Raw genomic sequence first — 25,009 nt, forward strand, 5'->3', positions numbered from 1 at the left:
AGTTAGTTAAAAGGCTCGTTATCTCAGAAACACCCCATTTCCCTTCTCTCTCAGTTTGCTGTCTCAGAAACTGAGGTCCCAGTTTCCTCTCCCACAGGGCAGGGCCCTGAGTCCCAGAGCATCACCATCAGGGTATGAAGATGAAGCTACAGCACCCAACAGTGTGTTTTGGGAAACTCCATTCTCAGAGAACACTAGTTTTGAAGTTGTTCCTTAAAAAATGAAGAGTTCCATTGGAAAATAAGTCTTGAAGAAGCTTCATACTGTAGTCCATTCTCTGAGCCTCTTGATGTATACTAACACCCTAAAGGCTCTGAGAAGTCCTGCAGTAAAGAAAGCTTTTAAGGTTTATTTAATCCAGTCATTCAGAAATGTTTTTTCCTAATCTGGTATTTCCTATTTTTGTGCTGAATGGCCGTTAACAAGACACGGAACCAGGGTTCTAGTTCCCTGGAACACACTTTGGGAAGTGCTGATCCAAATCTTAGGGGGCTGTGGACTTAGGTTAAGATATGTGTCTGGTCCTTAAAACTCCCAGACTGTGGCTACAGAAGCTAAAAAAAAATGGTCAGAGATGAGTGGGAGGGGGGTGACGTCATTCACGGTGACAGTGCCCAGTGGGTGAGAAGACCCAGTGGAGTGACAGCCTGGGCTGCTGGCCAGAACCTGAAATCAGAGGAACTGAGGCAGAGAGGGAGGGAGGGAGTGGGTCGTTGAATATTTTGGTATCAAATTTTTAAAAAGCAGGGTGGGGGGAGGGCAGAGGAATCAGAAAAGGCATATATTGTTTCCAAACACAATTCTTTCAGGAGGTCTGCTTTAAAAAGAAAAAAGAAAAAGCTGCTGTAAAGAACAGAAAATGTATTGATAATTCAGGAAAGAAAAAGTGTATATAGTCCATAAACATACGAAAAGTTTTCAACAAAGAAGCTAAAGAAATTCCCCGAAGGTACTTTTCTCCCCTCTCAGTTTAGTAGGTTTAGAAAGATAAACAATTTTCAGTGGTGGTGAGGATAGAAAACCTTCCTCATGATAACCTTTGGGGGCAGGGTCAGTTTGGTAACATACATCACAATAATTTAAAATGGGCCAACTCTTTGATATGCAATCTTAGTTCTGAATGTCAGCCCTGAGGAGATTACCAGACAGGTGCACAGGGATGTTCTTTGCAGCACAATTTACAATAATCAAAAGGGGAATAAACAGGGCTTCCCTGGTGGCGCAGTGGTTGAGAGTCCGCCTGCCGATGCAGGGGACACGGGTTCGTGCCCCGGTCCCGGAAGATCCCACATGCTGCGGAGCGGCTGGGCCCGTGAGCCATGGCTGCTGAGCCTGCGCGTCCTGAGCCTGTGCTCCGCAACGGGAGAGGCCACAACAGTGAGAGGCTCGCGTACCGAGAAAAAAAAAAAAAAAAAAAAAAAAGGGAATAAACAAAAGGTCTAATAATAGGGGGCTACATTCTGATAAACCTTAAGAGGCGGTGGAGGGACTTCCCTGGTGGTCCAGTGGTAAAGAATCCTCCTTCCAATGCAGGGGATGTGGGTTCGATCCCTGGTTGGGGAACTAAGATCCCACATGCCGCGGGGCACAACTACTGAGCCCACATGCCTCGGCTAGAGAGCCTGCCTGCCGCAAACTACAGAGCCCAGGCGCTCTGGAGCCTGTGCACCACAACTAGAGAGAAGCCTGCACGCCACAACAAAGAGCCCATGTGCTGCAACTGAGACCTGATGCAGCCAAAAATAATCAATCAATAAATTAATTAAACATTAAAAAAAAAGAGGCAGTGGAGAGGAGTAGGAGGGAGCATAGACTCTGAAACCAGGCTACTGGGAGTCAAAGCCTGACTCTGCCCTTCACTGCTGTGTGACCGTGGGCAAGTTACTTACCCCCTCTGCCTCTGCTTCCCCACCTGTAAAATGGGGGAAACAGTATCTTCTTTGCAGAGCTGTTTTGAGGATTAAATGATTTAATGTATATAAAGGGCTATGGAACACTGTCTAATTGGCTGCTATGATGATGATCGCTCCCTGCAGTGGGGTACCTGCTGCTATTAAAATGAAAAGACGGAAAGATATTTCCCACACCCAGAGTTTGTAAGATATAGCACATATTGGTATGATCCAATTTATGCAAAATGATCTGTCTTTTGATTTCTCTACATGTAGACACCTGTAGAAAGAAGTCTGGCAGGATGATCACACCAAGGGATTAATTAGTACTCATTTCTGGATGATTGGCAGTCCCAGTCACTTTTGTTTATTTTATGTCTTTCTATATTTAATTTAAAATTTTAATTTATTTTTTAATTGAAGTATAGTTGAGTTACAATAGTGTGTTAGTTTCAGGTATACAGCAAAGTGATTCAGATTTATATATATATATATATATACACACACACCCACATATATATTCTTTTTCAGATTCTTTTCCCTTATAGGTTATTATAAGATATTGAGTAGAGTTCCCTGTGCTATACAGTAGGTCCTTCTTGGTTACCTGTTTTATATATGTGTGTATATGTTGATCCCAAACTCCTAATTTATCTCTCTCCCCCTTTCCCCTTTGGTAACCATAAGTTTGTTTTCTATGTCTGTGGGTCTATTTCTGTTTTGTAAATAAGTTCATTTGTATCTTTTTTTTTTTTTTAGATTCTACATGTAAGTGATATCCTATGATATTTGTCTTTCTCTGGCTTATTTCACTTCATATGATAATCTCGAGGTCCATCCACATCTTTCTATATTTTAGAATTTTCTACAGTGAGCACATACCAACTGGAAAAATACAATCAAGTCATATTCATTTAGTGGGAAAAGGGGAGTGGGATGGTTTCACAGCTCTGTGCAGAGCAGTGGGATGGGGATTCCTGTGCCCCCTACTCCCTGGCGGCCAAACCATCTGCTGGGGCGCCTTTTAGCTTCAAGGCCCTTCCCTGAACCCCTCCCCACCAGTCTAGGCTGCTTTGTATCCCAGTCCCCCTCCTCTGGCCCACTTGGGAATTGCTTGGCCCTCAGAAGAGCCCTGGCCGCGCACCTGCCTTACCAGAGTTGGGGTATCCCACGACGGTGGGCAGGTAACGGCTCTTGCTTCTGTCCACAGGCACGAAGGCTGTGTACTTGCTGATGATGTTGCAGGCCTTGCTGGTGTGCACGGCGTTCACTTGGTAGCGGCGGCTGGACCCTGCAGAGGGAGAAGGGGGGTGTCACTGTGTGGAGTGGGAAAGTCCTCCCTGACATGGAAGCTCTGGAAGCTAAAAGGAGGGCTAGATCCATGGTCCCATCTTTGGAATTAAATAAGCCCTTAAATTTAAGGAGTTACCAACTTGCCATTAAGGTCATTTAAAAGAAACCCTCAAGATTATTAAAACCTCCACCATCACTTCATAAAATAAGGATATTTTAATGCAAAAGAAGTAAGACATCTAATAAAAAATGACAGTTACTTTCCTTAAATAACTTTAGTGTTATAAAAAAAAAACCAAATCTCTGTGTTGTCAGTATCTTCTATTTTCATTTTGCAGCTCTCTGATGAGAATCTTGCTGCAGGATTTCACAGGTCCCCTGGCTGTGTGGGGACCATTGGGACAACCTTGCAGAGACAGACCAGAGAGGGAGAGTGGTGAGCATAGGGTCACACAGCAAGTTAGGAATGGACCTGAGATCAGGACTCAGGATGGTCCCCAAAGCCCAGACTCTTCCTACTGAGCAGGTGAGCAGTCTCCTTGACGTGAAGGATGGACAAATGTCCTGTAAACTGTAAGGTAAAGTGCTCATTGGAAGAAAAAAAAAATTATAAAAATACAAATAATATAAAATATAAACCATGTAGTATTGTTATATAAATAAAGCATAAACTATAACAAATAATAGAAATATTCTCTATTTATGTCTCTATTTATCTGTTCTCCAGGTGTGTTCCCTCAAGATCCCACAAATCACTGTCTTGAAAAGGAGGGAGGAGAGGACTGGTTACCGGGTGGGTGTGGGAGGTGTGGAGGAGCATGGGGCTGGGAGGGGGCAGATCAAGCAGGGGGTGGAGCCCTGGGCCGGGGTGTGTGTGTGTGTGTGTGTGTGTGTGTGTGTGTGTGTGTGTGTGTGTGTGTGTGTGTGTGTGTGTGTGTGTGTGTGTGTGTGTGTGTGTGTGTGTGTGTGTGTGTGTGTGTGTGTGTGTGTGTGTGTGTGTGTGTGGAGGGGGACTGTGGGGGTCAAGGGAGGCACCTGGGGGCAGAGATGGGGAGGGGAGGCGGAGCATTGGGCGGTGGCAGGGCAGTGGGGAGAAGGAAGGGGGTGGAGCCAGGGGGGGAGGAGGGCAGTCCCTGGGGGAGAGGCAGGGGCGGGGCATGGGGCGGGGCTGCGAGGAGGGGGCGGGCCCGCGGCCCTCACCTTGCTCGATCTCTCGCTCGCGCTCCGCCAGCTGTTCGAAGTCGCGGATGATGGCGCGGGCCGCCAGGTGGTGGAAGGTCTCGCCCCACAGGTCGGGCTCGCGTGCGTCGCCCCTCTTGGGGCCGGGAGGCCCCAGCTCAAAGCTCACCTCCCACTGCAAAGGCTGGCTGTCGCGCAGGCCCTTGACCACGGCCTTGCCCAGCACGGGTCCTGGGCTGGCGGGCCTGCGGGGACTGGCCTGCTCCTCGGACTCGGCTAGGGTCTCCCAGTCCGAGGACGTCTCGGTCTCGAAGGCGGAGGGGTGATGGGACAGCTCTGGGGGCGGAGGGACAAGCGGGCTGTGATCTGAGCTGCAGGACAGGGGTTCCATTCCCAGGCGACATCATCCCTCCCCAGGATGCAGACACCGCTAAGCAAGGACAGTCCCCTCCCCCCTCCCGCCCCCAGGGAACACACAACTCTTTCCTTAGGAGAGCAGGGGTGGCACTGGCTTGTCCCCAAGAGTAGGGCAGACCCACCTCTCAGGAAGCTAGTACCTGAGGGGGCCAGATAGGGTGGCGGGTCACTCCACAGGTAGGACACCTGGGAGCCTCACAGGCAGCCCAAGGGCCAGGTTGATTGGGAGAGAGGGATTGGTGAGGTCGTCTGGGAGGGATGGGCCACAGCAGATGCCCCCCTCCCAGGCTGGGCTACAGCCTAGGATTCCTCCCTGTCCCCAGTCAGGTCTTGGACCCTGTGGGCACTTACCCAGGTCCCCAGGGCTGCAGCTGTCTGAGGCAGGCTTCAGACCAGACCCAAGATCCAGCTCGTTCATGGCGCTCCAAGCCTGGGTCTCCTGGCCAGAGGGCAGGAAGGGCCGGCAGCCTTGGGGCAGCAGAGAGGGCCTGCGGGCCACTGGACCCCAGAGTCTGGGGCCCTGGCGCAGGTCCGGGCCACTGTTCAGCAAGGGCTAAGAATGCAAGAGGAAGGAGAGGAGACTGAGCTCCTGGTGGCTGGCCCCCTTCCCTCCACTCCCAGCCACAGCTCTTTCCCTGGCTGCCCCAGCTCCTCCTGGGGGACTGCCCCTGTAGTACCCAAGGACACATGACCTGCTCTCCATTACCCATAAGAAACATCAACACAAATAATCCCAAACCATGGATAAAGTCCAAACCAGGAAAACCATGGAAAATCACATACCATGGATAATATTCTAAACCCGCCTTTTTTGGGTTTGGCCATAAAGTTTAAAACTCTGTGTGTTTGTAGTTATAATTACCAGCCTTTTCCCTTATGTCTTCTCATTTGTCATGCTTAAAAAGTCTTTCCTACTAAAAAAAATTCTAGAATTTTTGTGATTCTATTTTTGTTTGTTTAAATCTTTGATTCACAAAAAAAATTTATTTTGATGTAAGGAAATAGAAAACAGCCTTTTCTTTGATTTTATGAAGAGTACAAACGTCATCACCATTTACTGAATACAGTTCATTCACTGAGTCCCTACGGCTTATCAGTTCTCTACCTCTATCCTGACAAAGCTGTCATGTATATTTGGTTTTATTTCTGGACTTTCTGTTCTGTTTTGTGGATTTAATCTGTTTAATGCTAGTCCAAAACACTTCAAAAGGCAAGGAGTAAACTGGGAAATATATTTGCAACACGCATGACAAAGATCGTTTTCAAGAAAATGCTCTTTAAATCACTGGGGTGGAGGAGAAGGGAGATAAACTCAATAGAGTAATGGGTTAAGGGCATCTGCAGGCAGTTCATAGGAAGAGGATTCTATAAGCCCATGAAAAAATGCTCAGTCTCATGAGCATTGCTCTAAATTGAAATAAGTTATGATTTTTTTAATCTTCTGGATTAGCAAATATTTAAATGTTTGATGACAACCATAGTTGTCCACAAGGAGACAGTTTCTCATGGACTGTTGGTGGGACTCTGCACCGAAGCACACTTGTAAAAGAATGATTTAGCTGTGTGCTATCTCTCAACAAGATGCACAATCTCCTTTGACCCAGCGATTCCACTTTTAGGAATTTAATTCTGTGGTAATACACAAGGATGCAAATATCCGTGTGCCCGTATTGTATATTTATTACGGTACTGTTTGTAAAAGTGAAAATCTGGAAACTGTCTAAATGTCCATCGCTAGGGGTCGGTAAATACGTTATGGTACATCCACACAGTGGAACACCATACAACGGTGAAATGAAAGAGGCAGAGTTCTTCCAAACCAATATGGCAAGAAGTTCAAGATAGAGTTCATTTCAAAAAAGTAAATTGCAACTGTTCTATAGTTTGATTGTGGGGAGAGTTACATGACTACATGCATTTGTCAGAACTCATAGAGCTGTTCACTGAAAAGAATAATGTTACTGCATATAAAAAGTGAATTAAAAAGACATTTAAAAAGTAAATTGGAGAGCAGTTTGTATATGTGATTGTTCAAAACATATATGTGTGTCGCATATGTGTGTTTTTTAGTGTGTGTAGTATTTCTGGAAGGGAACATCCAAAACCAAGTGAGTCAGGGCACAGGGGAGGGGGACTTTTATTTTTACTTTATATTCAACTGAACTGTTCGAGAGTTTTTTTTATTGAAAACTCTGAGTACGTATTACTTTTGTAATTAAAGAATATTAAATTAGTTAAAAATGAATTTTGCGCCTCTGGGAACACATATATCTGCCTGGAAGGAGGAGGGGATGGGGGGACAAAGGCACTTTTAGGTGTAACAGAGAGAAAAAATGCCTCTTAGTTTTTAGGCTAACAGTTAACCATGGGGTCTTTTTCATCTCTATCAAATATTTACTGGAATGAGGCCTGTGCGTCCCCATTAGATGGGGTCTTCTTGGGGCAGGGGCTAGATTCATCCTTCCTGTTTCCTCTGGGCCTGAGGTCCTGGGGATGGTACAAGGGTGTGGGAGATGAAAGGGACTGCTCCATCTTAGGACGGCCTCAGTGGGAACTGGTACCCAGCCAAGGCTGCTGGGTCCCAGGGCATCCCTAACTTCTTTACCACAGCAGAGACTGGGATTCCCCCTACCCCTGCCCCACCATCACCAGCACACTGAGAAACAGAAGCTGCTACAGTTTCCATAGCAACAAGTTAGTCTAAGATTCAGCCCCCTTCACCCAGCCATAGGCTGCAGGGAGTGTATATGTGTGTATGTGTGTGTGTGTGTGTGTGTTTGTGTGTGTGTGTGTGCATGCATATACATTCACACAAGTGTATTGGAGATAGATTGTGGAAGAAGCCAAGCAGGGAATGGGGAGAGATGAACAAAGATGGGCCAGAAGTGAGGAGGAGAGCTGCCCAGCTGCCCAGAGCTCTCACCAAGTAGAGTTGCATTTAAAGGACACCTACTGTGCACCAGGTGCTGCACTAGACACTTCATATTTTATCAGCCAGTGCTGCAAGAGTCCTCCACCTGCAGTTGGCTCCCAGTAAACATCTGTTGATGACTGTTAGCTCAATCATCTGACAAGCTATTCTCGTCATGTCATAGATGAAGAAATTGGGGGCTCAGAGAGGCTAAGCAACATGCTTGAGGGGCAGAGTCTGCCTGACTCCAAGATCAGTATCTTCCAACTGCATCGAGTGGCTCCTGGCTAAGCACAGAGCAGAGCCTTCAGGGCAAGGTGGCAGCATCCCCGCTGTTGGGGAGCATAGGGGGCTTATGTGTATTTGGAGGTGGGGAGAGATGGGGGTTATGGGTGGGAATGGGAGAGTGAAAGGCTACTTTTACGGAACCACAGACTCACAATGACAAAGCTACCTAAAGCCCATTCTTAAGAAAATGGGATAAGGCGTACAGATAATAGCAAATACCAATTTGGTTTAGACAGTGATTCTCAACCTGGTGATGTTGCCCCCCTCCCCAGGGACGTTTGGCAGGGTCTGCAGACATTTTTGGCTGTCCTGACCGGGGATGGTATTGTACCTGGAATCCAGTGGGTAGAGGCCAGGGAGGCTGCCCAACATTCCACAGTGCACAGGACAGCCTCCACAGAAAAGAATTCCCGTGTCGATAGTGTGGGAGCTGAGAAACCCTGGTCTGGCCGGACACTGGATGACTGGTCCTGCTGTGCTTCTAACTCTGAGATGATCTCTGCCCTGGGTGAATGTACAGCCTTGGGATTTTCAGAAGGTGCAGAAGGTGACAGTGAGGGGAAAAGAAGGGCTTTTCAGGAAGAAGGTCCTTCGCTGCAATCCCCTGACTGGCTGTGTGACCCTGGGTAAGTCACTTTACCTCTCTGACCCTCAATTTCCACATCTGTACGGAGTGGGGGTGGCCGGCGCCCACATTCCCTCCTTTCCAAGGGGTGCTGTAAAATCAAATGAGAGTGTAGATGGGGGTGCTCCTTGCCAACTGGGAAGTTCTATGAGCAGAGAATGGGTGATGTCATTGACCAATGGGTATCATTATTAGGAAGTTGTCATTGGAGGTCAGGCAAGTGAAGATCCAGAAAAAGGAGGAAGAAGTGACTCACTTCACTGTAAATTGTGGTCAAGCTCCATCCTTATGGCTGAAGCAGGAGACAGAGCTCTTCCCCATCTATGGCCACCCCCAACTCCAATATGCCCTGCTTGGGTACCTGCAAATCAATCTGCCACCGCGGAGCATCCAGGCTGGTCTGCTTGGTGAGGTCCTGCAGCTTGGCTTTCCTCAGTGGGTATCTCCTGGCAGCTGTTGTGGGGTCGCTGGCCGTAAGGGCCCTTGGAGAGGGCTTGTGGGTGGTGATCTGGTTGGTGCTGTATGCCCGCCGTCGCTGGGAGAAGTCTAGACCTGGGCAGGAGTGGTGACAGGGAAGCCATCAGGGTGGAGGACAGTGGGGAAAGAGAGAGGAGCTTGCATACCCATTTCTTGCTTGGAAACTTCTTGAGTTTTCCACCACTTACCTACTGAAGTATGTGCAGATGCCTCACCTCACCTGGCATTCAAAGCCTTGCCTAATCTAGCTCTAATCTAGCCACCCAGCTACTCTCCTTTCTGCTCATTTTTCAAGGTATTATGTGCTCCAAATATACCAGTTGTGTATACGTTTTCTAGGTGTGACACCTCCACATCTTTGCTCAGGCAGTTTCTGCTGCCTGGAATCTCCTCTCCCTTCCCACTTCTAAGAACCAGTGCCCTCGTTATGTCTTTGTTAATATCCTCTACCAGATGTTCCTTTCCCTGGGATCCTTACAGTCTGTTAAACTTTCTTGTGGTCCATGTCATTCTGCTTTCTAAGAGAGTTAAGGCCAGTTGTATCTCTCTCACTAGATGGAGAACTTCTGAGGGACAAGTGCCTCGTTTGAGTCATCTTTGCTTCCCACACTGCGCTCAGCACCTAGCCTTAGGTCATCAGTAATTACCCTCTGAATGGAAACTAAAACCATAAAGAGGTTTTGGAGGAAGACAGGTCTAAACTCTTTATCTGTACTCTACCTCTTTCAAGTTCCATGAGCTTAGTCACATTGCTAAAATTCTCCAAGTTTCAGTTCCCTCATCTGTAAAGTTGGTATTATAGTACCCACCTCCACAGCTGCTAACCGTTCAATGAGATTGTAAAAAGTGCTTAACACGTAATAAGTGTTCAGTAAAAATGTAGCAATCATGGCCTCCCTGGAGAAGGGAGTAAAGCTCAAAGAACAACTGACTGACCGGGACTGGTGGCGGAGTCTCCGCTGGATGGCTGGGCATCTTTGGCCTGCCTCAGGTTGAAGGGTGTCCCCAAGCTCTTGGCACAGTCTCCAGTGTCTGGGCTAGGTCCCTCATCCTGTGGGTGGTAGAAGACAGAGCTGCCGGACTCCTGAGAGTGTAGCATGCTGTATCGTCTTCTCTTGTCCTGGAGGGAGGGAGAGAAAAGAGGGCTTAGAGTGAGGCTGGATGTCAGGAAGGACATCCAAAGGGCAGCAAGGGGTGTGAGAGGAGATGGTGGAGGTTCTACCTTTGAAGAACTGAAATAATAAGAAAATTTTTTGCTTGCTTGGGGAATTTAGGCAGACTCCTGCCTAAATTTAAGGGATGGTGAATGGAGGTGGTTTTTCATATCACTTATGCTGTTTATACTTTTCATTATATTCTTTATTAAATGTTAAAAAAAAGCGTAATTCTAAATGCTACTGCTGTCTCCAAATAGATAACCAAAAATAACAGCATGAACCATCTGTTCCTTTTGTTTCGTTCTCCATGATATAAACATATATAAAAATATAAGGGCTTATTGGGGTCATCTTGTGTTACAAAAGCTGGACCATATTACTTACATTTATCAGTAGCTTGAACTTTGCACTTAAAACATTTTGGAAATCTTTCACGTCAACTATTCTTTTAAACATTTGGCTGTATGATATTCTACCACCCCTTTTTATTAAGCATTCGCTTTGTGGCCATTTATTTTTTGCCACCGTAAAAAATGCTACAATAAATCCTTGACCATGAATCTATTACATCACTTTTATTTCTATGTGTTTGATTCTTAGGAGGTTTTTCTGGGTTGAAAAGGTATATATTTCTAATTTTATTAGTTATTTCTAGATCACCTTCCGGGAGGGTAAGTCACAATTATACCCTTACCCAACAACTCTTCTAGTAGTAGGAGAAAGCATTGCCAGTCTCACGGGTAAGGAAAGGAGAATAGATTTGACAGTCCCTGCTAGTAGTAAGGTCTGTGGCTGATCTGCTACCTCTCAGACCTCCAAGAAAGGCCTGGATTGTGCAGAGTCTTGACCAGCATTTTGTTTAGCACGTTCTCCCTGCAGTTGAACACTCTACTCTCCAAAACACTTTTACCATTACTGACCATGGTTCTTAAGAGATTCCATAACATTTTAAAATCTGGAAATTTCAAATAAACCTCTAACTCCTCTTGAAAGATTGGAAACACATTTAACATAGGGTCCACATTCTTGCATGGTAACTGTTTGTCAGGGCCGAGTAGGGGCTGAGCATTTAGACAGAGTGTGTGCTCTCCAGTTTGCTGTATTCCTCACCACCCCTTATTTCCGCTTATGGGGAACGTCTGCTATCTCTCATGACATTTGTCCCTTTGATTTTTACAACAAGCCCATTTCGTTCATTTTATACCTGCCCAATCCCCCTAGGCATTGGGTTTGTGTGACTCCTGCTTAAAAACTAAACAAGATGACAAATCCTTTAAAGGGGAGTGGAGAGACTTACTAACGAGGGAAGCTAGATGAGAAAATAGCATCTCAGGCAATCTTCTACATTTTAGCATGGATTCCACCTCCCTTTGAGAAGTTCCTCACTGTTATTCCACTTCTGCCACCACATACAAGAGAATTATCCATGTAAATGAATAAAACACAAATTCATCTAAGGAGATATGATCTGTCTAGAGTGTTCAGGGAAAGAAATCTGAGTGCCGTTGTTCTGAATTGAACTACTCACCAAAATCACTTGGAGTAGACTATGCAAAATGCAGGTTCCTGGGCCTTATCTTCAGAGATTTTTATTCAGGGGACCTGGGTTGGAGCTAGGGTTCTGCATTTTAAACATGTTCCCCAAGTTCTCCTCTTGCAGGGGATCTTGAGGACCACATATTGAGATGGTAGCATTTACCCAAGCAGTGTCACCATGACTGAATGTCCACAGCCTGACAACTATACCCCACAAGAGTAAACCCAGATCCAATTGGCTCCTAGCTGCCACAAATAAATCGTCTTTCCAGCCAAGGATGGCTTTGTGGGAAGGGTTCTGGACCCCCACTGACCCCTGGAATTTCTAAAGTACTTACTGTTCTGGGATTGGAGATGTATAAGGAGGCATCACATACAATGCCATACCCCACCAGCCGTTCTCCAGGGAAGAGGGAGCTGGTGCTGACAGGTGAGATCAGGACCTCGGTAGTCTCAGGGAAGACCCACTCCACAGTCACATCACTCAGGACTGGGGCCATGGCCTTCTTCAGGGATTTGACCATCTGTTGGACAGAGTCAGAACACAGGTTGGGGGGATGTGTGAACGGGGGTGTGCACAAATGAGGAGCCTGAAGACTATGTGGGTGTGAGCATGGGAAGAGGTAGCAGGGAAGAAGTGACAGTAGACTTTGGGCGGCTTGCCCAGCAGCAAACATGCCTCTGCGTTTCTTAGACTCCTAGAACATCAGAGTTGGAGCAGATCTTTGCTTTCACCTTCTCTAAGCTTAGCATTTTATAAATGAGAAAAACCCAAGACTCAGAGTAGGGCTGTGATGAACCTGGGACACACAGAAAGTTTGTCTCAAAACATGGACTGAATAGTGACCTTGAGCAACTCAATTTACCTCCCTGGGCCACCGTGTCCCCTTCTGTTAAAGGGAGTTAGTAATTCTTAACTTTCAGTGTAGTTGGGAAGATACTGCATTTGAAGTATCTGCCACGTGATAGGCATTCAATGAATGTCAGCTGGTTTAGCGCTTGGACAGTGGTTTAACGTCCCCTAGGATGATTTCCTCAATGGACTGCAAAGCTGGGGAAAAATGATTTGAGGATTGTGGCAGTCATAGAGGAGCACTCTCAAATTTCCCTTTGAGAAAGACTGTGTTCTTTTTTTTTTTTTTTTTTGGCTTAAAACAAGAGCAATGTATTTTTTTACAAGCTCTCGAGGCCAGTAGTCTGAAATGAGTCTTCTGGGGCTAAACCCAAGCATTTGGCAGTGCTGCTTTCCCTTGGAGGCTCTAGGAGAGAATCCCTTCCTTGCCTCTTCCAGCTTCTGGTGGCCAGTGGCATTCCCTAGCTTGCAGCTGCATCACTCCAATCTTGGCTTCTGATGTCACATTGTCTTCTCTTTATCTGAAGTCAAACCTCCCTCTGCTTTATTCTTTTTTTTTTTTTTAACATATTTATCGGAGTATAATGGCTTTACAATGGTGTGTTAGTTTCTGCTTTATAACAAAGTGAATCAGTTATACATATGTTTCCATATCTCTTCCCTCTTGCATCTCCCTCCCTCCCACCCTACCTATCTCACCCCTCCAGGAGACACGGACCTACTAGAGAATGGACTTGAGGATATGGGGAGGGCGAAGGGTAAGATGTGACAAGACTGTGTTCTTTTGCTGCAAGGAATGCAGTTAGATGACAGTCTCCATGTGCAATGCCTCAGCTTTCAAACCAAGTTCACACCTCTCCCTGGAAGCCCCCAGGCAACAAATGAGCATGGCAGGGATATTAGTGCCTGGTCTTTCCACCCAACAGAGACAACCTAATGGGCAATTCTTGCTCCAGAGACCCCCGGTGGGTTGGATGAGACCCTGTCAGACCTGCACTGCAGTCTGAGGCTCTCCCTGACCAGTCCTGCTTCCCTCCTTCCCTTTCACAAGTGTTGCATCTGCACGTGGACTAAAAAGTTTTCCCTCCTGTTTCCTCCTCTTTTCCCTTCTACAGATTTTATCCCTCAAGAAACCTCTTGCACTCTTAACTTCAGCTCTGTTTCTTGTTCTTGGAAGATCTGGACGGACACAGGGATTTTCTAAGTGCTGGATTATTTGTGCCAATTATGCAAGACATGGAGAGAAGACTATAATTGCCTTGATTTCTGGGGCCTTTAGATTCTTCTGAGCCATCATTTGGCATCATCAGGAACATGGCCAGAAATGACCCCAAGCGCAACTCCTATCCATAGAGGCAGTGACTCCTTTGGGAGCCCCAATCCTGCCCAGCCAGTGGATGGAGTATATGAGCCAGTGGCTGGAGACCAGGGCATCTAGTGTTCTGTACTAGCTCCAGGAAATGTCCACTCTGTGGCCTCCAACTCTGATTTTCACTGGGGTGCAGTGGAGTGCTCAGACTTGGGGTGAAATCCCAGCTCCACCACTGAGTTGCTGTGTGACCAGTGTGGGCCTCTGAGGTCCCAGCACCAGAAGAGATGGAGGCCCTTCTGCCTACCTTGGGCTGCAGCCGCTCCCCCTCCACCAGGAACTCAGCACTGCCCTTGGACACCGTTGCCAGCCCTTTCACCAGTCTGTGGCAGACGTTGGGTCCAATTCCAAAGCTATAGCACCTGGAGGAGGGGGACAAGAGAGGCTGCTACTTCCCATCCTCTCTGCCATTTTTGTCCCCTGATGGGGAAAGGGACAGATCGTGATCCAGCAGAGCTATCTCAGAGCTGGCCCCAGCTTCAGGTAGAGGGTGAGGGAGAAGAAAGAGGGCCATCAGTGGGCACTCACATTCACACATGGACAGCCCATCCCCTCCCGCCCCAGCGCAGAGTCGAAGCAGGTAGGACTTCCTCTGCCTAGACTGCTCTTTGAGACCTGGATGCAGAGGTGTGGGCATCTTATCCCTCCTGAACCACTGTGGGGAAAACGCAAACTTTGAAGTTGGCCACACCATCCTGGAAGCAAAGCTCTGTAGGAATTGTGGGTCCCCTCTTCTCCTCCTGGCACTTTCCACGTTGCCCCAGTTCTGACATTCCCCAGCCCAGGGCAGCCCAGAGTAACCGAGCCCTAAACCTTCAGCCCTGTGCCCACCTGGTGGAGAAGGCATGGTTTCGCAGCAGCTCCAGCACCTTCCCGGTGTTGCTGACGGCACCATCTGTGATGACGAAGAGCAGCCTCGGGTGGCCTCGGGGCACTGGCTGCCGGATGACCCACTTGAGCGGGGAGAGAATGTTGGTGCCACCCATGTCAGCTTGCATTCTCTGGATGTTGTCACAGGCCTTGGCCAAACTCTCCTGCAGAGAAGGGTCATGGGCAGGGAGATCGTCCCCAGGGTCATTATACGGTGTGGAGACTCTAAGCCCCTTGGAGGATGAATCCTTTGTTTCCCAGGATCTTAGTTCAGCCTCACTGGAGCTGACTCATGTTCCCAGTTTCATCTCTGCCCCACGTGCAGGAAGAATAGGTGGCCACTTTTCGGTGTGAGTCTGCCCAATAACACCACCTACCAATGCCCCAAATGCCACTATTCATGATGTATTAACCTACTGTTGTCCTTTCTTTGTTCCTCTTTCAAAATATAAACACCCCTGGAAAAGGTAGCACGTCAAGCCCTAACTGCCCAGCACAAATGAGGTTTCCTTTTCTGGTGAGTGAGGCAGGAGGTATGGTGGAAAGACCACATGACTAGAAATCTTAAGACTTGAGTCCTGGCCTGACTGTGGCACTAAATCCCTATGATACTCTGAGGAAACCATTTCCCCAATCTGGGTTTCAGATTTCCTCCCTCCTGGACCGACACTGTGAGACCCAACTGGCCAAGGATTCCTGCCACTGGATGGACGTCCCTGTAGCAAGGACAGATTCTCACTGGATATCAGATGTTTTCCTGCTCCTGACTCAGGAAGATGCTCCTCCAACATCCACACTTGGAGTAATGGAATATAACAAAAGTCTTAAAAAACTGTGTATGTACCTTTGGAACCAGCAAGACTAGGCATTTATTCCAAGCGAATCATTAAGGATGTATGCAAAGTATTTGCTGCAAAGATAACTCAATAGATAAAAATGGAGACAACTTAAATGCCCACCTGTAGCGGTTTAGTTAAATAAGTTGCAGCCTATCTGTGTAGTGAAATAGTGGCAGCTACTGAAAATTATGTTGCAGTTGAATACTTACTAGCATGGACACATGCTCATGGTAGGCTGTCTTGTTAGAAAAATAGGTTACAGAAAGTATGGGAGGTCTGATCCTACCTTTATTGAAAATGTATGTAAATGCTTAGAGCAAGAAGGGATTTATCCTAAGCTCTTAACAGTGGTTTTTCTTTTCTTCTGACTGATCATGGGAGATTTTCAAATTTTTCATTTTGATTATCTCGATTTAAAAATTGTGGGACAATCAATATATATTATTTCTGTATTTAAAAAACTGACAAGTAAGTTATTTTTAATTGAAAAGTGGCTCCTATGTCCTTCTTTCCTCCCTTCCATCCTTCCCTCCCTTCCTTCCTTCCTTCCTGTTCCTAGACCTGGGTAAGATGTCCGCCACCCTCCCACCTTTATTTTCGCTGTGCTTCATGGCTTGTAGGATCTCAGTTCCCCAACCAGGGATTGAACCTGGGCCACAACAGTGAAAGCCCGGAATCCTAACCACTAGGCCACCAGGGAACTCCCTAGGATGCTCCCATTTTGAACATCCTATTGGGGCCAAGGGTCCTCTAGTTACAAACTGTTACCTTGAGCCATGCGAGCGCCATTCTTAGTCCACTCGCTCACCTATTCACTCCTCTATCCCTTGTTATTCACTCCTTTAGCTCAACCTTGCATGAATCTATCATTCTAATGAGACAGAGGCTTCAGTGAGTGGGAGGCCTGAGATATATCCTCTCCCTATCCCTTCCCTCTACCCCCTCCCAGCGTACATCCATACTTTGCCCCACATGATCTTTACTTTAAGGAGGGGGGAGACCAGAAGACTGCCTACATGGAGATAGCCTCCCTTTGGTTCTCTGCTCCTGACATCATCTAGGTTCTATATGTGTGAACAGGTTCTATGAGGGCAGGCCTCGGGGGTACCTCCTCTTTCCTCTTCCTTCCTTGCCTCTGTTTCTCACCACCTGACCCCTTCTGGTCCCAGCCATGCCCCCTCCTTACCTCATTGTAGGTCTGACTGGAAGGGAAGAGGGTCTTGAACGTGGATCCAAACCCAATGACATTGAAGAGGCAGGCCGGCATGAGGCTCTTAAGAGCCACCAGCATGGCATCCTGACAGGTGAGAAAGGAATTTTTAGGATTCAGGAAGGAGTTCTTACCTTGGCCACCACACAGCGTTGTTCTCATAGCAGCATGGAAGCAGCCTCCAAGGGCACCTTTCACCCTCTGTCTGCACCCAACATCACTTTCTCCCCCAGATAAAGAAATTCGCTGATGTTGACCAGAGGCTGAGCCAAAGCCATCATCATAAAAGTCCTCATCTGTGTAGCAAGGCTGATTTCTCAAAGCCATTCTCTTACAGTTTTCCAGTTTCGTTTCACCTCCTACTGACCCTGAGCGGTAAGGAGAGCAGGGAGCGCCCACCCCCTTCCACCAAAACAAAATTGATGTCTAAGGGAGGCACGTGGCCTGGTCCAGGTCCCACTGGTGATGAAGCAGCCCTCTGTTTCAAGGTCTGTGAGCATTAAAGAGTCTTAACCTATCAAACTATGCAATACCAGGAGACTTTGATCAAGGTATATTCTAAAAAATAATGACAAAGAGAGAAGGTGGAGGAGATGACAAGAGGGAGAATGATGATATCGATGATAATGACGATACAATGCAATGATAAATGTCAAGCAATTACTACATGCTAAGCACTTTGTATTCATTGTCTCATTTAACCTCTGTAACATGTATGATAGCATAGTGGTTAAGGAGATACATTTTGAAGTTAAACGTATCTGGGCTTCAATCTCACCATACACTTTGAAGTTAAACATATCTGGGCTTCAATCTCACCTTTGCTTTTACTAACTTGACCTTGGGCTAGTTATATCATTCCTTTGAACCTCAGTGTGGCGCACAGTAAACATTCAGTACCAACTGAATGGTTATTATTGCCAACCCCATGAGATACATATTAGTATCAATGCCTCTGTTTTACAGATAAGGAAACTGAGGCTCAGAGGGTTAAGGAATTGCACTGGATCGTAAAACCTGAGAATAGGACTGAGGCTTTCGAAGCATAGCTCCGAGATCTTTATTTATGTTGGCCCTGCCTTGGCACAGAACTCAGGGATGAGTGGCTTTCCCTCATCCCTATAGAGTTTATCGATAGCACCCCAGGGATCTCAGCATAGCTTCAGAGAAACAAACTGTTACACTCCAAAATCTTGAAGGAAACAGCAGCAAGTGGATCCTGGCAACTTTTACACCGTGTGGCCTTCCAGGCTCTGCAGCCCTGCAGCCCCTCTTCCATTCCCCTCTGTGAATATTGACATTAATGTTCTGTCCATCTCCTTTTGTTGCTTGTGTCAATATGTTTTGTTTTTCTGCAAAAGAAGTCAATACCTGTTTATTTTTCATTAGCTCCTGACGTGTGTTGCTGCTAGGAGGAGACCCTGCTGGTCCATACAGATTGTCTCTGCTCGCACCTATTAGAATTTTAAAGCCATGTTTCTGGCAGCTGAAGAGTGAGACCAGCTGCAGGAAATTAACTTGGCCGAACTTTCCCCTTTGGCATGGCTGTTTGGATTTCTATTCTCTCCTACCTCCCTAAGCCTAGTTTTTCCTCCACCTTCAACCCAATGAGCCACGTGATGACTCAAGCAACCCCTCAATGGCCTCATTGTCAGTGGGGAAAGGGATGTGTGGCCTGAGTAATTTCTGCGACTTTTTCTAAAAGGGACGCGTTTAGCAGAATGGATCGTGCCAATGCAAAGCCATTTGTGAAAGGATGACCTCGAGCTCACTGAGCTGAACTGGAAGAGAAAGCAAGAGCGACTCCAAGGGGAAAGGGACCGAGACGTGAACCAAGTTATTGTCAGAGAATCCTGACAATAGGTCTCTAGTTCAGGAACTGGATTTCTACTCATAAACCAGCTTCATTTCACTGGTGGTAACTGCCTGGAACACCAAGATGGGAAGGAGGTAGAGACTGAATCCAGGCTCAGCACTGAAAAAAAAGTGTCATGGTCAATTACTGATGTCTGTCTGGGCTTGGAGGAGGGGAACAGAGGGATGTGTGACGTATGTTTGCCCTCCTTGAATGAATCCTTCTTTCTTATTTTACAGAAAGAATAAATGAAGCCAGAGTTGAGAATCAACTTGTCCAAAGCCACATAGCAAGTCAGTGGTAGAACTGACTCTGGAACCCAGGCATTGTTTTTCTCAGAGCCATGTAGCAGGAATGACAATCAGAGAAGAGAGGTTGTCTCAGTGGAAAAGTCTGTATAATTCCCTATTGGCAATGGAAGGAAAATGAGCACTGCATACAGAAGATTCAGGTTCCCGCACCAGCTCTGTGATGTTGGGAAGAACATTTAGCGTCCTGGGGACTGAGTTTCCTTACCTGGAAAATGGCAGGGAAAATGGATTAAATGCTCTCTGAGAGATGTTTTAGGTCTGTGATCCTATGATACGTTGGAGTAACTGAAGAGATGTCGTGCAAATTGGTACAGCTGTGGAATGGAATACACATGGCCACACAGTCCTGGAGCATGCTTCAGCACTCCAGCACTGTGGACAGCTCCTTACTTCAATGCCTGCCTTTGATGGTGGGCGGGGGTGGGGGAAAGGTACCAAGCAGTCCTGCATCCCAATGTCAAGAGGCTCAAACAAGAACTTGGATCTCATCTATGACTGCTCTGTCATACTTCAAGACCAGACCCAGTCATAGCAAGGCTTAGGAGATAGCTGTCGCCACTGATCCCACTTAAGCCCATTCCTCCTGGCTCATTCTGTTGCTCTGGAAATAAGAGAGACAAGGTCGGGAGAAGGACAAAATTTCAGGTGACAGCAGAGCCCTCTCCTTGTTCTCTCATCCCTTGCTCTCTTGAACTACGATCCTTTACTGAGTTCAATAAACAGCAACCAAGGGCTTTTTTACACATAAACACAGAGCTAGACCCCATGGGGAGAGACAGATGAGAAAGAGCTGGTCCTTTTCCTTAATGAGTGCATAGTTCCAGAGGAGGAGACAGACATCTGCACAACTAAAAATACAAGGAAGTGTTGGGTAACGCCATAATTGTGGTGAATAATCTCCTCATGGAGATGGAATGCTTCTGGATGTGGGGGGAGGGTTTTATCACTCTTTCCCCTGAACTCCTTCAGAACCCTCCAAAGCATCAAGACCATGCTCGCAGGCAGGCTTGGCTAACAGGGCTATGCTCCCCACTTGACTGTGAGCTCCTTGGGGCAGGAACTATGTTTCCAAACTACCGTCTTTCCAGGTGGCCAAGCACAGGGCTTTGCACATATGAGGCATTTGAAAAAAAAAACAAAAAAAAGGATGAACCACGTCATTTCTACTGGATTCTACACATCCCTTGATGGCAGGGGCCATGTCCAATGAATCTCCAATGTCACGTGGGTATCCCTCTCCACCTAGTACCTAGTGAGGTGTTTTAGCCAGAACAGGGACACAACAAAGGCGTGTAGAATGCCGAGGGAAGCTACTGATCACTTCATCCCTTGTAAATGGACAGCAGTTAACCTCTGCTCAGATCACTTCAGGGGTTTATTTTGGGAGCGATTTGAGTTTGGGTGGGGTTTCTGTTTAAACTGACATACCAAAAAGTTGTTTGTCATTTCTCTTAGCCATGGCTAGTCATTTAAGGAACGGGTTCAGGTGTGGAAGGAGGGATGCTTGGGGCAGAAAGTGCTGAGAAGCTGGGCACCCTGGGACCCTAGATCCTCTTAGAGGTACCTTGACTCGGTGCATGTTGGTCCCATTCATGCTGCCACTCCTGTCGATGAGGAAGATAAACTCGCCATGGGTCTTTCTTAGGTTCGGCTGGACTGACTGGAGGTCAGGACAGAAGTTGAGCATGATGACGGAATGGTGGGGAATGTCCTTGTGGAGGCGTTTCCGGATGATTTCTGTCTGGAGGAGAAAGGGAAACTCTCTCACTTGGGCGTTCACGGGGTCCAGAGCTACTCCTGGGGGTCGTGCTGGTCCCCCATTACTCTCCAAGTCTTGGCAGGATCCCACTCACCCTCTGTGTGAAAGACTTCCCGGTTGACCCTACCTGGCTCTTCTGCTAGACATTCACAGGTTGCAACAACAGAAAGGCCTAGGTTTGAATCCCAGCTCTGTCACCATCCAGCTGTGTGATATTGGGCAAGACCCTCCTCTGGGTCTGACTCTTCTTTGTAAAACGGGGCAAACAATGTCCATTTCTTAGGGTGGTTCTGAGGATGAGCTGAGCTGGCACGCAAATGGGAAGGTCCTGGCACACATGCAGGTCCTCAGGTGAATAGTGGTTTCTTGCCCTCTCACACCCAGGGGAGAAGCCACTCTCTGGCTCGTTTTGGCTGTGAACTTGATTCTCTGGTTTATTGATTCTCTCCCACTGATAACTTCCTACTCACGCTTCAAATTTTACCTCTTTGGAAAACCTGCCCCCATCTTCCTGGTGGACTTAGTTTCCTCACCCATGAAATGAGGACGAGAGCACATACCTCACTGAGTTGTATGGACTAAACGCAATGCCTGTGAGACGGCTTCCCAGCAGAGAGATTGTCTGCACAGCAACCATCTACGCTCTTGCTGCCGCCGTTGGTATTTGTCATGGGGACCCAGGCATGTCTCACACTGTGAGTTTTTGCTCCTCTCTCTGTCTCCCCTCTAGCTCAGGGGCTACTTGAAGGCAGGTCGTGCTCGAGTCTCTTGCATCGCCAGGACTTAACATAGAGCTTGGTGCAGAGCTGGGCTCAGTAAACATGAAAGGAAGGACAGCACCAGAGTTCTGTATCTTTTCATGTGTCCTCTTAGTTGGCCTTGTCACACCACTACTGAACTGTCCTCGACTCTCCGGTCACTTTGCACCGAATCTCACTTCCTCTCTCCTCACTCTGCCGCCCTCTCTCTCCACCTCTACTTTCTCTGTCTCTGTATCTGACTGTCTCTGTGTGTACATACCTCTCTTTGTCTATTTCTCAATTTCTGTCTGTTTGGGTCCCTTTCTCAATTCAGTAGATGACATCATCACCTGCTCAGGTGTTCAAACCAAAGACCTAAGAGTTGCCCTCGATTTGTCTCTTTTCCTCACCCCACGCATCCACTCCTTCAGCAGAGGGCTGCCTGTTCTGCAGCTAAGATACATTCTGAACTTGTCCTCTTCTCTCTGTCTCCGCTGCAATCACCCAAGCGCAGGACAGTACCATCTCTTGCCTGGATCTTTGCAATAGCTTCCTCCTGGCCTGATTCCTCTACTTTTATTTCCCCGTGGTCCCTTCTATAGAGAGAAGGCAGTGTGATCTTTCTTGTTACTCTCCTGCTTAAGCAATAGTTTCCCCTCACACCTTGTACCAGGGGTCATGAAGCCCCCCTAAGGACTGACCCCTGCCTACCTGTCCGCCTCATGTTTGCCCTACATTTCAGCCATTCTGGGCATCTTTCTGTTTTCCAAACGCATTGGCATTATTCTGCTTCCAGTTCTTTGCGTGTTTTTCCAATGCTTCACGATCCACCGGGTCTCATATTCAAACAGGCTTTCTCTACACACCTGGCTGAACAGCACCCGGTACTCATCACTCATCATCATATTGTCCTGCTTTGTGTTTCACAGTCCCCGGCCCTCACCTAAACAGATCTTCCTCATGCGTTTGCTTCTTGTCTGTTACCCTGTGCTAGAATATAAGCGCCATGAGGAAAGGATGTGTCACTTTCAGTGCTTTCGTCCTAGTGCCTAGAACCTATTGGGCACTTAGTGTTTGTTGAATGAATAAATGAGAGAATGAATCTGTGTGGGTCTTTTTGTCTGCTACTGACCTATGTGCATCAGTTTTTTTGTCTTTCTGTCTCTATTTGTCTCTGCTTCTCTCTGCATCTCCATCTCTCATACATAATGTCTCTCCCTGTGTCATTTGCCCCCTCTTTGCTAAGTCGCAGTTTTTGACAGCTCGTCCCACTCACTCTTCCCGATTGATGCCTCTGGATGCCCTCCTCCCTCCTACCGGGAGCTCCTTTGCCAAAAGCTACTGCCCAGCCTGGCCCTTTTGACGACAGAGCCCAAGGCAGCAACGGCCACATCTGGTAGTGACAGGAGCCCGATTTTTGCCTCTCCGAGGCATGGGGTGGGGGTCCGGGCTCAGGATCCTCTGATGTCTTGAGCTCCCATTATCCAGTTACAATAAACTCATCGCTTCTTAGCAGCTGTGGGTTGAGGGCTGTCATCCCTGGAGCTCATGAGGATACAGGGTATTTGCCAACCCAAGGTGGCAAATTAATTCTCATTTGCCTCAGCGGTCCCAGAGCTAATTGATTTAAGGCTTGGCAGGCACGCCTGGGAGGCTCACTGCCAACACCCCTTGCCCACGTGCTGCAGTTCTCAGAGCTGAGCGGGCACCTCCGGCATTCCCACCACCACTATGGGAGCCTGTCTCCAGCCTCTTCTCCCAACTGACTCATCTGGGTGAGGGGGCACCTCTGGGAGGACAGGTGTTTCCAGTGGGGTCTCTAACGTGGGGATGGGCATTGAGCCACCTACACCTTCCCTTCGCCAACTCCCCTACCCCCCACCAAGCAGGGGCTTCCAGTGGGATCTCTACCAAAGGGAATGGTGTCATCAGCTGTAAGTTATCTCCGCGTTCTTGTCTGTTCCTCTGCCAATCAGGCCAGCAGGAACGGGGGGCCCTTACATCCAGCACAATTGCCCCACATGAGCAAGGCAAAGTCCTTAGCCTCTTTGTCACCAAAGCCAACTCCCTTTTCCCAGCTCACCAGTTATTTTGGGTGCTAAACCTCAGTTTTCTCATCTCAAAAGGGGAGACAATAGAAAGAAGTATCCCGTGATTCTTAAGCCTACCTTGGCACTCAGGACCCGGCTCGATGTGCAGGGTCACGAGCAGGAGGGAGACTGCGGTGGTGGCTTGTGGCTGTGGTTCAGCATCCTCCTCCCCCCCTTCCCCACCCCCAACCCCTTGCTGATGGAGCCCTTGTCCTTTCACTTTGTGGGGGAGGGGCGGGCAGAGGGAAAGGATCTTTCTCAGGCTTTCCCTGCTCTGCCTTTATTCTTTACCTAATAGCAAGCAGGGATACCAGAGGCAGGAGGAGCAAGAGACCCATTCAGCAGGTGGGAAAAGGGAGGCCCAGGAGTAGAGGTGGAGCCGGGAGGGCACCCAGCTGTAGGGTCCTTGGTGCCTCTTGGGGGTGGATTAGCCTGGAGGAGACCAAGGTTGTTTCTGCCACCAGCCTAGAATTTTGCCTGGCTTAGGCACCTTGGTGGCACTAGGAGCAGGTGACCTGGCAGGAAGCAGGAGGGCAGTGCCAGGGTGACTGCTGCATCTGGACGTCCACTTTCCCTCTGCCACCAGCTTGCTGTGTGACCTCGGGCAAGTCACACCCACCCCCAACCTCAGGTTCAGGCTCCTCATTGGTCCAGCAAAGACCAAGTCCCCAGTGCCACCCCAGTTCTGCCACCACTGATGTTGCTTCAGTCACCCTCACCTTTCGCTCTGCACTGCTGTCCTTCTTCATCCCTTTAATGAAATCTGTTCTTCCCTTCAAGTGCTGGTCAAACTCTCCCAGGGTCATGTCCCCTTTCTCCATCAGGACATGTGGCATGTAGGGCTCTGCAGAGATGAGATCAACTCTTGGCACTTGCCCGAGGGTGAGGGTGATGCTGGGGGCCTTGGTGGAGTGGCAGATCTTCACAGTGCGGAGGATTCCCAGTTGGAAGAGGGGGATGGGATTCCTGGCTGCTTGAGGCAGTGTGGGACCCTGAGAAGACTCCTTAGCTGGGAGGCAGGAGAGCCTAGTGGCTGTGGGTGATTCACTGCCCCTCCCTGGGCCTCAGTTTACCCATCTGTAAAATGGGAGTGATTCTGGGCTCTGATCTTTTTGCATCTAAACATTCGATGAATTCTTAAAGAGACAAAAGAGTTGCTCCCTGAGAGTTCTGAGCTGCCAGGGTCTCATGGAGCTTAGGGCTTCAAAGATCTCTGCTCAGCTGGCCTGGGGGCAAAGTGCACCACTGGGTGGATGAGACCCTGGGGTCTCAGGAGCTAGAATGGGGCAGGAGACACTCAATTCTGCCAGTTAGCACTAAGTTTCCCAGGAGGCAAGT

General features: G+C 47.9%; 1 protein-coding gene across 1 annotated transcript in view; it reads right to left on the reverse strand.

Annotated features, from left to right (window-relative positions):
- The window catches only part of VWA5B1 (von Willebrand factor A domain containing 5B1), a 44,761-nt gene that overhangs the window by 11,157 nt on the left and 8,595 nt on the right, over positions 1–25,009 (reverse strand). The window contains exons 6-16 of the mRNA XM_060310140.1: positions 24,391–24,515; positions 20,647–20,823; positions 16,893–17,003; positions 14,829–15,031; positions 14,245–14,359; positions 12,114–12,299; positions 10,019–10,202; positions 8,967–9,157; positions 5,133–5,334; positions 4,386–4,700; positions 3,046–3,183 (exon numbers count right to left, since the gene is read on the reverse strand). Of these exons, the coding sequence (XP_060166123.1) occupies positions 3,046–3,183; positions 4,386–4,700; positions 5,133–5,334; positions 8,967–9,157; positions 10,019–10,202; positions 12,114–12,299; positions 14,245–14,359; positions 14,829–15,031; positions 16,893–17,003; positions 20,647–20,823; positions 24,391–24,515 (1,947 nt within the window). The remainder of the gene's footprint in view (positions 1–3,045; positions 3,184–4,385; positions 4,701–5,132; positions 5,335–8,966; positions 9,158–10,018; positions 10,203–12,113; positions 12,300–14,244; positions 14,360–14,828; positions 15,032–16,892; positions 17,004–20,646; positions 20,824–24,390; positions 24,516–25,009) is intronic.

This window comes from Globicephala melas, chromosome 1 (assembly GCF_963455315.2).
Source record: "Globicephala melas chromosome 1, mGloMel1.2, whole genome shotgun sequence".
Classification (NCBI taxonomy): domain Eukaryota; kingdom Metazoa; phylum Chordata; class Mammalia; order Artiodactyla; family Delphinidae; genus Globicephala; species Globicephala melas.